General features: G+C 38.9%; 1 protein-coding gene across 15 annotated transcripts in view; it reads right to left on the minus strand.

Moving 5' to 3' along the window:
* Positions 1–13,766, minus strand: part of Nckap5 (NCK associated protein 5) — a 927,122-nt gene that overhangs the window by 258,921 nt on the left and 654,435 nt on the right. For all 15 annotated transcript variants that reach the window (XM_074070604.1, XM_074070603.1, XM_074070605.1 and 12 more), the window contains one exon: positions 6,283–6,432. In XM_074070604.1, coding sequence (XP_073926705.1) covers positions 6,283–6,432 — 150 coding nt within the window. The remainder of the gene's footprint in view (positions 1–6,282; positions 6,433–13,766) is intronic.

Raw genomic sequence — 13,766 nt, forward strand, 5'->3', positions numbered from 1 at the left:
GGATGTAGCACCTGTGGTTGTGGAGGGTTGACTATAACTACTGTGTATTTATTTCTTATATTGTCCCAATTTTCCATAAGGTGGTTATTTACTATTTTTACATTCATAAAATTGCTAGTACAATGTTACATACTGACATACAACATAAATTTTCCTACCTGTTTTCAAGCTCTTTTCCCAAACAGAAGTTTTTGCAACTAATCCTACCTTAATGTTGTTGCTAGGTGACCCTCAGTGGATGCAAATTAATCAGTAGAAAGATATATACCAGCTATCTCAAGAAGGGATGTCTGGAGTTATCTTTCAGCAAATTGTCATAGAACCTAAAGATGAGAAGGAAGCAATCCTGGATTTCTATTGAGACTACCCTAGTGGGCTGTTTTATAACTTTCTAGTTTTTTAAACATTGTCTTAGAAAAGTATAGGATAAAAGTGAGAGGAAGGCAACCAGGAATGCTAAAAGATTAGGCTTTTCTTCTCACGAGTCAGGAGCTCTGACCAACCTGGGTATATGCATGGCCATGTCGGAGGAGCCATCAAAGGCAGTAAGGAACCACTTCCAAACATTTTTGATTACAAGCTAACCTCAGGCTCAACAGTTTTCTGGCATTGAACACATTTGGGAAGGACTTCTGAACATGTTTGAAGACTCTTAGAAAATGCTACCGAAGCCTAGGGACTAAGTGTGTATACACCAAAGATACTTATAACAACATTGAAATGTAATATTGTTGCTAATACTTATTAATACAATTGTTATAAATTATTAACGTTAGCTTACAATAATATTAATGTCACATTATAACATGATGGTATAATACAGTGTTGTAACAACATTGTAATAGTTAAAAAGTGTCAACAACCTAAGTAGCCAATAAAGGGGATTAAATAGCTGGTACTCAGTATCTATTCCATGAATTTCTACATAACTATTTCATCATATTTTAAGGGATATTGAACAACAGAGGGAAATAATTTTGATGCATTACATGAAAGAACAGGCTACTAAATTGTATACAATAATAAAATATTTTATGATTTCTTAATTTGATTAAGTATAATAACAAAAGATTGTTAGATTAATTGTTGGTTAAAACTCATGAAAGCTTGTTGTGTCAAGAGTTTTAAACATCACCCTAAGACCTTGCATACTTTGTCCCTCAGAGAGTCATGTGCCAGAAGTATGGTCCCCAGTGTGGTAGTTTTGAGGTAGTAGAACCTTTAAGAGGTAAGGCATAGTGGAAGGTATTTAGGTTATAGGGCTTCATGAATGGTTTAATGCAGGTCTCCAGAGAGCCTTTCCCCTCTCTGGTCTCCTGCTTCCTTTCTGCTCATTTGGTCCTTCCTGTACTTGGCTGGTTACTTTTCTGTCTCTTCATCACCTGTGACACAGACAGTGGCCTTCACCTGGATGCTAGTACCCTGCATTTTGGGATTTTAGCCACTGGAATTCTAAGCCAAATAAACCTCTTTATTTTAAAAAGTTAAACAGCCCTGTCTTGTTGTAGTAATGAAAAATGGACTAAGACAAAACCAAATCTGTGGTCCTAAGCCTTGGCTATGCATCTAAATCACCTTTAAAGTTTTATCCGAATACAGATGCTTAGTTTCCCTCAGAGACTTAGTGAGTTGGAATTTTCTGAGTTGTATTTTAAGTATCTGAATTTTTTAAAGCTCTGTTTCTGGCCTGGTTTCATCTCTCTTGCCTGCTTCAAGATATCATACCTGCATTTACATTCCCTTCTCTGTACCATCAATTTTGCCCTTCCCACTGGGTTATTCCCATCAGTACACCTACATGCCCCAATACCCACTGTCTTAAAAGAGCTTGCCTTGCACTGACTCTCCTTTGGCTTGACTCCCTCCTCATGCACTCCCCTTTAGAGGACAGCTTCTCAAGAGAGCCATCTGCACATGTCTCCACATCTTTTCCTTCCGACCCACTCTAACCATCAATTATTGTTATGAAGATCATGGCTTACTATCAAGACCAGAGCCAGTGACAGTCTGTGCTTCATCTTATTCTTTTAAGGTCACCCTTGAAACACTTTTCTTTCAGCTTCTCTGATATGCTGTTTTCCTGCTACCTCACCAGCTACTCCTTCCCAGGCTCATTTGCTGTAAGAACCCTAATGGATGGCCACCCAAGGGCTCTGTCCTCTGCCCTCTTCTTGTTCACATTTACATGTGCATCTGATGTGACTTTATTTGGTCCCAAATGTAGAATGTCATCTATATGCCGATGACCCTCAAATCCATATCTCTAGACCTGAACTCAACCTTGTATATCCACCAGCCTACTGGACATCATTGCTTGAATGTTTAATTCGCATTTAAACATAGACAAAACAAACTGATGACTATACAGTTGTTTCCCTAAGTCACCTTCAAGACTTGCTTTTCTCAAGAATCTATTACAACCTCATTCTCAGTTGCTAAGGTCCAAAATGTGAAAGTCATTCTTGATTTCTCACTCTCCCTATATTCTATGTAATTTGCATAGGTTTTACTTCTAAAATCTGTTCTTACTTGATCATTTCTTAAAAGTATAGCATGGTGGAGTCATAAAGCTAGAGAACAGATTCTTACTCTCTTGCTTGTTGACTGTGTCACCTTGGCTAAGAGAAATAAACCTTTATGAGGCTCAATTTTCTCATCTGTAAAATGATGGTGATAATAGTCCTAACTATCCTACTCTACAGGGTTATTATGAAGATTAAAATACCATATATTAATAAGACTATGTAAAGTAACTACAACAGTGCTTGGGACATAATAAGCCCTATACAAGAGTTTGACAACACATTCATTATTATTACCATTAGTCCCTCCCTCCAGTGATACCCAAGCAGGCTGCATTTGCAGTTGCCTCTTCCTGGGTTGTTGGTCTTCCAGATTGTCCCCTTTCTGCCTCCTTTTTATTGTTTATGTTGTACACAAGTGTCCTGATAGAAGAGGGCTTCTCAGTCATGTAAATGTCTCTTCCACTTCCATCTCATAACTCTTGGTTATGACACCATCTGTTTTTGTGTTATTCAGAGGCACTTATTTGTCTATTTGTTTGCTTGTTATTTTATTTAAGTATGTGCTTCCTGTCTCTGTTCACTGAGGTAGGGACCATAAAAACTGATTTGACCCAGTGCCTAGAACGGCTTTTGGCCCATAGAAAGTCTTCAGTATATATCTATTGACTACAGATCTATATATAATTGAGATGTACAGCCAGGTTTGACTATTTTAAACTACCTAATTTTAAACAGGAATTACTGATTAACAAAATACTTATACTTAGCACTTTAATTGTCATACTTCCATGGAAAGGTATAATTGAGCAGAAAAACTTGCTATTTGCCTTAAAATATTTAATTACCTTGTTTTTCTGTACAAAATAAGTCATTCATACAAGGACCAAATTTATCTGACCTTATGGCTGTAGTTAAGGTAGCAGCACTTATTTGAGGGCCCAGAAAGTGGTCTCACTCCTCTGGCTGGAGTGATTAGAGAGGCTGCAGGAGGGAGAGTGAGCAAAGGGAATGTCCAGCTTAATTTGGGGTCAATTGTGAGGCCCATGAATGGGATCTGGGGCTGTAGAGATGTGGCCTGGAGAAATGCAAATTATATACTGCAAGATATATACCCCAGGCAAACCCAGGGCCCCAGGCAAAGGCTCTGAACAGGGAACAGGGAAGACTCTAGATGAGGTCAATAGATCCTGGAGGGCAAATCTGGCAAGATCCATAGAGGCAAAGGGAAAGGGTTCTCTTTCATAGAAGAGAACAGTGGAAGAGCAGTGCTGTTCAGAATGGTGAGGTTTTCTTTCTGAGTTAAGAAATCAGTCCCTGAAACAGCAGCCTTGAAAGCCCAAACTTTAAAAAATATAGGAAACACCACATTTGGGCAATGAAATGTTAATGATAACGTACAAAGGGCAGCAGATCACCCATGTGGCCCTATGACACAGACATAGAATGCACCAAATAGTTTCTCCAGCAGATATTATGATCCTTAAAAATGAGAATTTAGGCCCATGGAAAGCAGCGAGGGATGCAAGGGAAAATGGTCTATCCCTTCTTCCCTGACAACTTAAGATGGCTGAATGCAAGGTACCGGGCAGAGCAAACAACAGCTAAAATGGAAAAGAATGCCTGTGTGTATGTGTGCATGTGATTTTGACCTTTAGGAAGGTAAATGTCCTTTTTAGAAAAATACCTTGATGAGCCCAGGAATGGCATGTAACAAACCCATGAAGTAGAGTGAGGAAGCCTAAAGAACTGTGTTTTGCAAATACTAGAGAACTTAACTGCGAGAAAGGGAAGCAGGTGGGGAAGAGCTGGCCCAGTTCTGTGGCAGAGAGCTTGGAACTGAGAAGTAAGGGGCCATTGAAAAGTGTTCTTCAGCCAAAGATTAAGCAGAAATAGAGCTATCTGAAGATAATTCTCCCAGAACCCCTATCCTTTGTGGGGTTGGATTTCTGGGGAAATCAAGTAAAGAGTGTACTGTATCATACAAGGTTGATGCTGGGAGAAGACACAGTATCAAAAGTTGAAAGTCAGTAGGAACTCAGTCCCAGAAATGACCACAAGAGGGGACAATCCTTGGGGGAGGAGAAGGGATTTGACTTTCCCCAGGCTGAAGTATGAAATACCTGCACAATATTTACTTGTCAAAGTCAGGGGCTTCTCAGATACAATCTAGATTGTTAAATATTTTAAATAGTTTAAAAACTATATTTAATATTTTAAATGTTATCGTCACATTAATCAAGGATATAATATTAGATGTAGATTCTGAGACCTGTTCTTGAGGCCTGTTTGGAGAGTAGGAATAAAATAAGACTGCCTTCTAGCACCCTGAAAAGTTATTATTCTCTACTTTCTACATACCCGAGGCGAAGAGATCAGGGAACTCACATACAGTTATTTCAAATATACTGGTGGAAAATATTCTTTGTTTTTCTAAAATCTTGCTGTACAACATCAAATCTTGCCAAAGCAATTTCGATGCATTACGGTTAATTCCCCTGCAATCTTTCAAAGGAGCATTTTGCTGAAGAGTACAAATCCACATGCAGGTCTGTGACCAGCTCTAATCACAGTCTGTCAAAATGAGATCTCTATTTTCCCACAGTTTTTAACCTATGCACAGAATTCTATATAGCAAAAATATTTCTAAAAATAAAATTAAGTTGCATATGAAAATTGGATTACATATAATAAAAATATTTAGATTTTATATAATAAAAAATTATAACAGAATCCTTGAATATAGAGAGATATAAGAGCAAGGAAAGAGTTAACCTTGAACAAGAAATTTTAGAAAATAAGCAATGACTTTGACTAAAGGAAATTAATTTAGAAAATAAAATATTTTGTGAATTAAAATTATGGGGATTAATGGCATTTAAACGTATCATTTATTGCATCCAAGTAATGCTGTGTAAAAGAGTTGTTGTCCAAAGTGTAAAGATCCCTGTGGAAGGAAAAAAATATATGACTTCTTTTTTTGCTCTGAAGTTTATGAAACATTTGCTGCCAGAGACATTTTTAAAATACCTCTTAGCTTGATTAAATAGAATGTCCTTCACAAAGTTGTCTCTGACAACGAGATGAACCAAGAACAATTTTCACTGTAATCATAAATAAAGACCAGCAATTGAAGTACGTGTAAGATCAATTCATTCCTATTGTTGAGTCCAGTTAGACAGAAACCTCAGTCTCCCTGTAGAAGGAAGACTTTTCAACCTTTAAGATGACTATCTTTAAACAAGACAAGAGTATGAGAACCGTGGAGAAAGAGGTGATTCCTGGCCCTTTGTGTGTGTGTGTGGGGGGGTGACTCCCTAGTTGATTTCTCTTTTGCCAGGTGTCCCTTTTCTGACATCAGTCACTTACCTGTCTGCTTTTAGTCATACCTGTGTGAAGTAGCTGAATTTTTTCATTCATAGTTTTTGTACTAGTCATTGTATTCACATTCCTTGCCTCAAGGAGTGTGAAATTTTAGGAACTAATCCAGTTTGAGCTTTGAAATGTGTGGGAAGTGAGTTATTGTCCTATGTCCTCTTTTTAAGGCAATATAATCATAGTCAGTGGGTCAAAACTCTTTTAGTGCTGTGAATTTTCACTTTTTGTCCACCATTGAGAAAGGAATCTCACTGGTAGACACAAAATTTTATCAGTCTGAGAGAACTGAGAAAGGAAGATTTATAATCACTTAAAACCAGTGCCAATAAAAGCAGAACACTATTATTTTTCTTTAAATGTGTAGAAATGGTTGTTTTTTTACCTCTAGAGCTTTCAATCTTTCTAGCAGCAATTTGGTCTTCTCTTTTCTCTCATCTGTACTGCTACTTTCGCTCCTCGAATCTTCATCTACCACCACGTGAAGATCGTCCAGTGCTTCCTTTTGTTTTCTTTCATCCTTCGACAGTTTTTCCTGAAGCAAGAAAGAATTATCGTTTTCAATAATCTCCACTGGAAAATAAGTACTGGGTAAAGCCAAAAAAATTGGAGTCCCTCTATTGTTTTTGCATTCTTTCCAGGACTGAGGTAGAGAAGATGTTGCTAAACAAATTGAGTAGTTCTTGTATTAGCAAACACAGGAGTTGGTTTGACTGAATGCTAGCAGGCCAAAGCCATTGGATGACCACCTTGGAAGACAGATGTCCTTTGCCCAGATGGAGAAACCACAAAGTCAGCAAAGCCTTAGATGAAGTCACGCTGTTACTCCATTTTTACCTACACAATGGAATTCAGCTTTAAACCTGGAAAAATACAGCAACCTTGACACCTTAATCTTAATAAATTCCTCAAAACAAGGATCATTAGAATCACTGGACATACATTACTTAATTTAAGAAAAAAATATCATCAAATATTGAAATAGTGATTTCAGAATTCTAAGTTGAAACCAATTAGCTCCTTCAGCTTAAGAATGACACAGCTTTTAAGAATCCTTAGTTCCTAACACTTCAGGATTTGTAATATATAGCCTTGAGGCAGACATAAAATGTTGTTATCTTGTCTTGCCTCCCTGTTGGAAGCTCCTCACTCAACCTTGGCCCTGGCAGCTTTTTGGAAGTTGAGAAATATTAATTTGAGACTCATGCTTGGCTTTTGTTTTCAAGGGAAAGAGAAATGTCAAGAGACTATTATATGAACAAAATCTGATCCATTGTGTGCATATATCAAGACCCTGCTCTCCACAGCCAGGTGAAATCATTACATCACATTATTTAATTCTAAACCTACTACAGAAATCTTTGCTTTAATATAGCTGGTTGCCAACCATCTGGGCTAAATTGGATTATCAATAGTGACAGACTTCTTTATATTTAGGGAGAAGTTAAGATCACTTGCAAATACAGAAGTAAAAATGATATGATTCTAACACTTAAAGCACACATACCATCTACTTAGCAAGAAACAGCATGAAAGGGAGAAAAAGATGTTCTCATATTGTCTCCACCAAGGTGCTTTGGAGGTTCTAAAAATATTTTAAATTATTTATTAAAAGACATTATGAAATTGACCACAAACAGAATGCCTGTTTATTATATAAGAGCTGAAACAAGAAGGCAGAATAAGGCCTTGTTCAGCTTCAGCTGGGAATGTGCCTGTAGGGTGACTCAAGTTTTTCATTGCTCTGCATATCTATGAATGACCACTAAAGATCACAAGTATCAATTTGGGGGTTGCAAATAAATTCTAGTGCATAGGCAAACAGACAAGTGCAAAACCTACAAGAAACAAGGATCTACAGCACATAACACACACATATATTTAAAGTACTATGCTTAAATATTATATGAAACAAATGGAAACATTTCAAGATAATATGAACTATATGTGAATATTTAGATTACATAAAATGCACGGACTTTTTACATCGTTTGAAGAAAGGACAATCAAGTTGTGGTATGAGAAACAGAAACGGAATGTGAACTATACATTGACAAAATGATAGAACTTGAGAGAGGAACAGGCTGATCATGAGAAAATTGAAAGCTGCTTCTTAGTTAGGAAAAGGTTTCATCCTTATTAGTTTACAAGGCAACCAGTTTGCTTATAGTAGAGAAAAATATTTTGAGAGAGTAGTTGAGTGTATTGGAGAGGGAAGGAGGAAAAGGATTCATGAAAATGAGTCAGAACAATTGAACATCATTTATTTACCCAACAAGGGTTCATGAAGAAATGACTCTTGGCCATTTGCTGAACTACATACTAGAAGTATGAAAGGACATACAATAAACTCCAAGTCATATATAAATAATACAACTGTAGCTAGTGGCAAATGTTATGAAGAGAATACAACAGCATATTTTGGTGGGCGGTGTGAGATATGGCGACATCAGTATCAGGCTGTCTAAAAAGGTGTCCCTCTGTGCTCACACCAATGATGAGAAGGAAGCAGTGGGCAGTAGTGAGGAGGAAAGTTATACTAACAGAGGGAAACAGCAAAGCAAATGCCCCTCAGGGGGCTACACATGCTGGCTGGCAAGCTTACAGAGTCTCTGTAAAGTGCCTCAAGAGGAAAGAGAGCAGGAAATAAATTCACAAAGAGAGCTGGACCAAGGATGGTCTTGCAAAGCATGGAAAGGAATTTGGACTTTATTCTATGAGCAGTCAGAGGGGTGGAGGCTAAGCAGGTGCATGATAAGTTTACATTCCACAAGCAGCATCTTCACTGCTTGTATGAGAATGGCTGTGGAGGAGGCAGCAGGAAACCAGCTGGGAGCCCCTTATTAGGAAGTACTAAAAATTAGGAATGTTTTGAAGGCTTTGGATCAAGACTTACCAAAAGTTGTATGGCAGATTAGACTCTACCATGGATGGTAGTCAGAAACCCTAGGTTCAAGGGACTAGAAGCATGGGCTCAAGTGGTAGAGCACTTGTCTAGCAAGAGCAAAGCCCTGATTTCAAACCCCAGTACTGACAGAAAAAAAAAAACAAAAAAAAAGAATCCCTGGGTTCAATGCCCAGCATTTGGGTCTTGCTAAGCAAATCATTTGAACTTTTTTTAAGGTTTCTGTTTCCTCTATACATAAAGTGCCTATTACAATGTTAAAATCCTAAGAATTCAATATCCAAGACACAATTTTCAGAAAGGAAGTGTTATTGATACAGAGTACCAGAAATGACAAGAGAATAAAAACAGAAGAAGGTGGTTAGGGGAGCTTAATAACAGTTTGCTGGAAGTGACAATGGTGCCCAAATTATCTGTGGTTAAGCGAAAAGTAAAAAGAGAGAAGAAAATAGAAGCAATTTTCTTGGATGCTCATTTGAAAGTTTGGCAGGGAAGAGAAAGAAATACAAAGAACTATAGCTGAAGGGCATTGCAGAAGTCAGTGGATACATTTCACCAGGTAGAAAAGATGGAGTTGTGTGAAGAACCAGAGAGGACAGTGAGAACCGGACAGGACAGTGCAGGTGGGAACAGATGAAGAGGTCTCCAGTGTCCAGAGGGCAGAGAAGGCAGAGCAACTGGCGGAAGAGCCAAGACTTCTGAAATGTACTTCCTGGCAAAATCTCCCTTTACAACTTGACTTTCCCATTCGCATTTCTAAATCATTGGAGTCTAGCTCGGGTCCTTAGAAAATAAGGATTGGAGTGCAAACAGTTTATTTGAGAAATTCAGGAAATATCAGTAGAGATATGGTGAAGAGACCCTAAAAAAGGCAGGAGAGACATTAAGGGCCATATTATTACATGACCAAAGCTAAATGCATTGGGAAACTTAGAGAAATTGTGCAAAGCATGGACCTCAAAGTTATCCCATCCCAGGAACAAGGGAGTTGGGGTGCTTATGCACCAGCCCCTTAAAACATAGTTGAGGGCAGTGCTTGGGGTGTTCATTTCCTTGAGAAACAAACAGCTACCAAGCTCCCCCAAAGCACCTTCTCTTTCTGTTCTGTTTGTTCAGCCTGCCAGCCATATGAGGGCAAGGAGACGTGCATATCTCACACTTAGCAGTGCCCTCTGACTCAGGTACTGAGTCAGCTGATTGGCAGCTGGAAATCAGAGCAGCAGTCTGAATGATTGTGGGGCATAGGAAAGACATTGTCAGTGTGCTGGTGACACACTGATAGGAGGCTGCAGACCTACTCTGATGGGACCTGATCCAGGGCAGAAAGCCATATCTATGGGTGCTCAGGCTAGTCACTGACTCAAATACACAATTCCAACTAGAGAAAGTTCTTTTTCTATAGTTCTCTTCCCCCCACAACCTTCTTATTGTTTTTCTGGGTACAGGTACATTGTGGCATTTACAAAAGTTCTTACAATATATCAAATATTTCATACTTGAATTACTCCCTCCATCATTTCCCCTCCCCAATTCCTAGAATAGTTTCTACAGATAACATTTTTTTTCATTTATATACACATGTACACAGTATTTGCACCATATTCACACTCCCATGCCCTTTTCCCATCTCCTCCCCCCTCCCACTGTTAGCAACCCCCCCCAGGCAGGACCTGTTCAACCCTCCTGTTCTTAGATTTTCTAAAAAAAAAAAAAAATGACATTTTTGTTTGTTTAAGACAGCTACACAGGGAATTTCCTTGTGACATTTCCATATATATATATATATATGTATCATAACCCAATTGGTTCATCTCCTAGGTTTTTCTTCTTTCTACCTTCTCATGGTGGTTTTGATAGGTTTAAATTTTCTATATTCAATCTTGTATAGAGAATACATCAACCATTTCACCTTCTTATCTAGTTCTTCCCTTAATCATTGACCAGTAAGCATGTTAGAGGATAATGTAATAATGATTAGAGCACAAATGTAAAGGACATACAGGAAGTGGATGAAAAAAAGAAGTAGAGAGAAAAAGGTATGACAAAAAGATTTGAGAGAAATGGTTATACCCCATTAGCAGGCCACAACTGCTCATTTCAGACAGGACAGTTGTTGAATTTGATCTTATTTTACACTCATAAAAGCAAGTCAATATTTTTAAAACCAAGTGTATGTTTTTTATCTAAAGGTATATAACCCATCCAGACACAATATCAGAAATTTTTGCCAGTTAGGCACTTGAGATATACATGCTGTGTGTGTGTGTGTGTGTGTGTGTGTGTGTGTGTGTGTATGAGAGAGAGAGAGAGAGACAGAGAGACAGAGAGACAGAGAGAGAGAAGAAAAGGTGATAGAGACCAGAAACCTGTAGTTTTAAATAAAACATCCTTCTTATGAATCTTCAGAGAAACAAGAAAAATAAGGCAAGTCCACTTAGGAGGAAGTCAAAATGTGAAGAGAAAAAGTTGATTCCAGAGGTGACCTGTTTTCATTTTTATGGACTTTAATCAGCAGTGAATTCTATAAAAGTGAGGCTACCACACAAAGAACTTCCACTCCCCACATATTTCATATATGGTTGAAACCATAAGCTTGTTTGCCTCAACAAATACCAGCCAGTACTCAGGAAGCGAAAGATTTAGGAGCTCAGCTAGCATTGAAGGGTTTAAATCAAATTTCACCTTGTCGGTACATAAAGCAATCCTTAGAGCTGTAAGTTTCTCTAAGTGGTAACCAAGGTAATGATTCACCTCTGGGGGAGCTCTCATCTTTTGTTCTTGAGCAGCCGACATCATCAGGCCTATGTAAAATAGTATCAATCAACCCAGAGCTCTGGATTGCATCAGTTCAACTCAGACAGATGACAGTCGGGGGAGCTCAGCGAGTCCAAAGAGCGAGCAGCCCAGCTCTGCACTGACAGCCAGGCTGCTGCCTCCTCTATAAATTAGGATGCTTGAAAAATAGGAAGGAAAATGATCATAGTGCCTTTTCCTAAGTGTGCACCACATGTGTCTTCAGGTCACCAGCTTCCTCCAGCCCAGCACAAAATAAGACTCAACAAATGCCATGAGTCACCTTACTTTAATTAAATTAATTAATCTATGCATTCAGCAAATATTTGCTGAACCAGGCACTGGAGACACTGCCAGGGACACAGAGGTGTAACAACACCTGTGGCCCCTGTTGTTATGAAACTTATGGTCTTATGGAAGAAGTTGCTAATCAAAATGTCACCTGCAAATGTGAAATGGCACTGCAAAGCTGGGTCTGAGGAAACAGGAATACAGGGACATAAAGGGACATTTCCTCTACTGAGTGGAGATGATGCCTATAGGAGTTAATCAAGAAAGGACCATGAGATGGAAGAGGAGAGTCTGAAAGAAGTCAGTGCAGTTGGGGGTGGAGATGAGGCTGGTTGGGCACAGGGGACCAGGCAACATGTGCAGTCACTGACTGTTCTCAAGTGTGTGCAGAGAGGAAGAAGTGGTGGCATGAATCAGATGGTCAGATCTGTGTTTGAAGTAGCAACCTGTACAGTGTGGAGGGATTTGAGAGACATTAACATAGATGTGGGGAAAGTAATATTGAACTAGAATCTTCTAAGCAGGGGTTGATTGAGCTGTGATTAAAATGACAGTTTCATAAAATGAGACCTCATGGTTGGCAAGCTGATTCTTTCATGCGTATTTCCTCCAACAGTGACAGATAGCTCACATTTCTTTAGTCCAATCTTTCTCAGAGTGGGCCAACAGAGAGTCAATTGCTGTTAACAGAGTGGGAGTCAGTGGAAAAAAAGTGCTGCTTGCTTTAAAATGCAGGTTCCTTGGGACATGCTGGCCCTGGGGCCAGGAGTCCTTCATTTTAGAGAACACCCCTGCTAATACTAATCCATGTGGAAGTTTAAGACCTTCCAGACAAAGATACTCCAGCATGGAACATAAATCACCTTTACTTTAGATAAGTTTTTAAAGTTGCACATTTGATTTAATTTCTATTATTAATCAGGAAAATGAACAGATAATTAATCATCTAAACCAATACCAACTGGAGAGTGAAACAGAGGAGTGGCTATTAACAGTACCCTGAGACAGTAGGTGTGAGTCTAACAGACATATTTACCCACCGCTTACTAAATTCTACCTTGGTTATGGATGTCAGATGTTGGCTAAGCAATGGGAGCTACCAGTACAGGCTGGAGTGATGAAAGACCCTAGGGAAATTTCTTCCTAAGTTCTGAGACCGCAGGGCCAAATATGCTGTGATTGTTCCTCATTCAGTTGCTTCTGAGAAAGCAACACAGGTATTCCAAAACATAGCTTCAGTGTCTTCAATAATGGAAGGAAGCCTACATCTACAATTCCCTTGCTTGGAAAGCCTTCCTAATTTATAAGACAGTTGCTTGCCCTTTCTTTACATTAAAAAAAAAAAAAAGTAGAAATATGCCCACCAGGGTCCCAAATGAGGCAGGAAAGTGGCAGTTGGTTGCCACAGTGGGCTCACAATTTCTCTCCAAGAAAATTAAAGAGAGAAGTTTGAATGTCTTACTCTCATCACCCCATGCTCAGCCACCTGGTGTGTGTGGTCACTCAGCTGCATGTCTGAATTCTTAACTCAACATGGTGGCCCTTCTTGCTTCTACCACAGCATGGGGGCTGTGACACTAGATCTGTCTGAGCCCAGAACTGTGAGAATAATTGACAAAAACCCAAATTAAGGTAGAGGGAAAAATTGTGTGTCACATTTAGATGAACCGTGGCATTTCATTTGATAGGATAAAGGGACAATGAACTTTCTTGAAGTCCACCAAACATTGTCTTGCTGTCCTCTTCTTCAGGGTGGGACCACAATCCCATTTTTAGTAAACTTTAGAACAGGTAAACACAAGAAATCTACTCTCCCTCCTTGCCCTGTCACTAGCCAGCTGTGGGTTTTTGTCATATTGGACTATTCTGTCCAGTGTCTT

The sequence above is a fragment of the Castor canadensis genome, chromosome 4 (genome assembly GCF_047511655.1).
Source record: "Castor canadensis chromosome 4, mCasCan1.hap1v2, whole genome shotgun sequence".
Classification (NCBI taxonomy): Eukaryota; Metazoa; Chordata; class Mammalia; order Rodentia; family Castoridae; genus Castor; species Castor canadensis.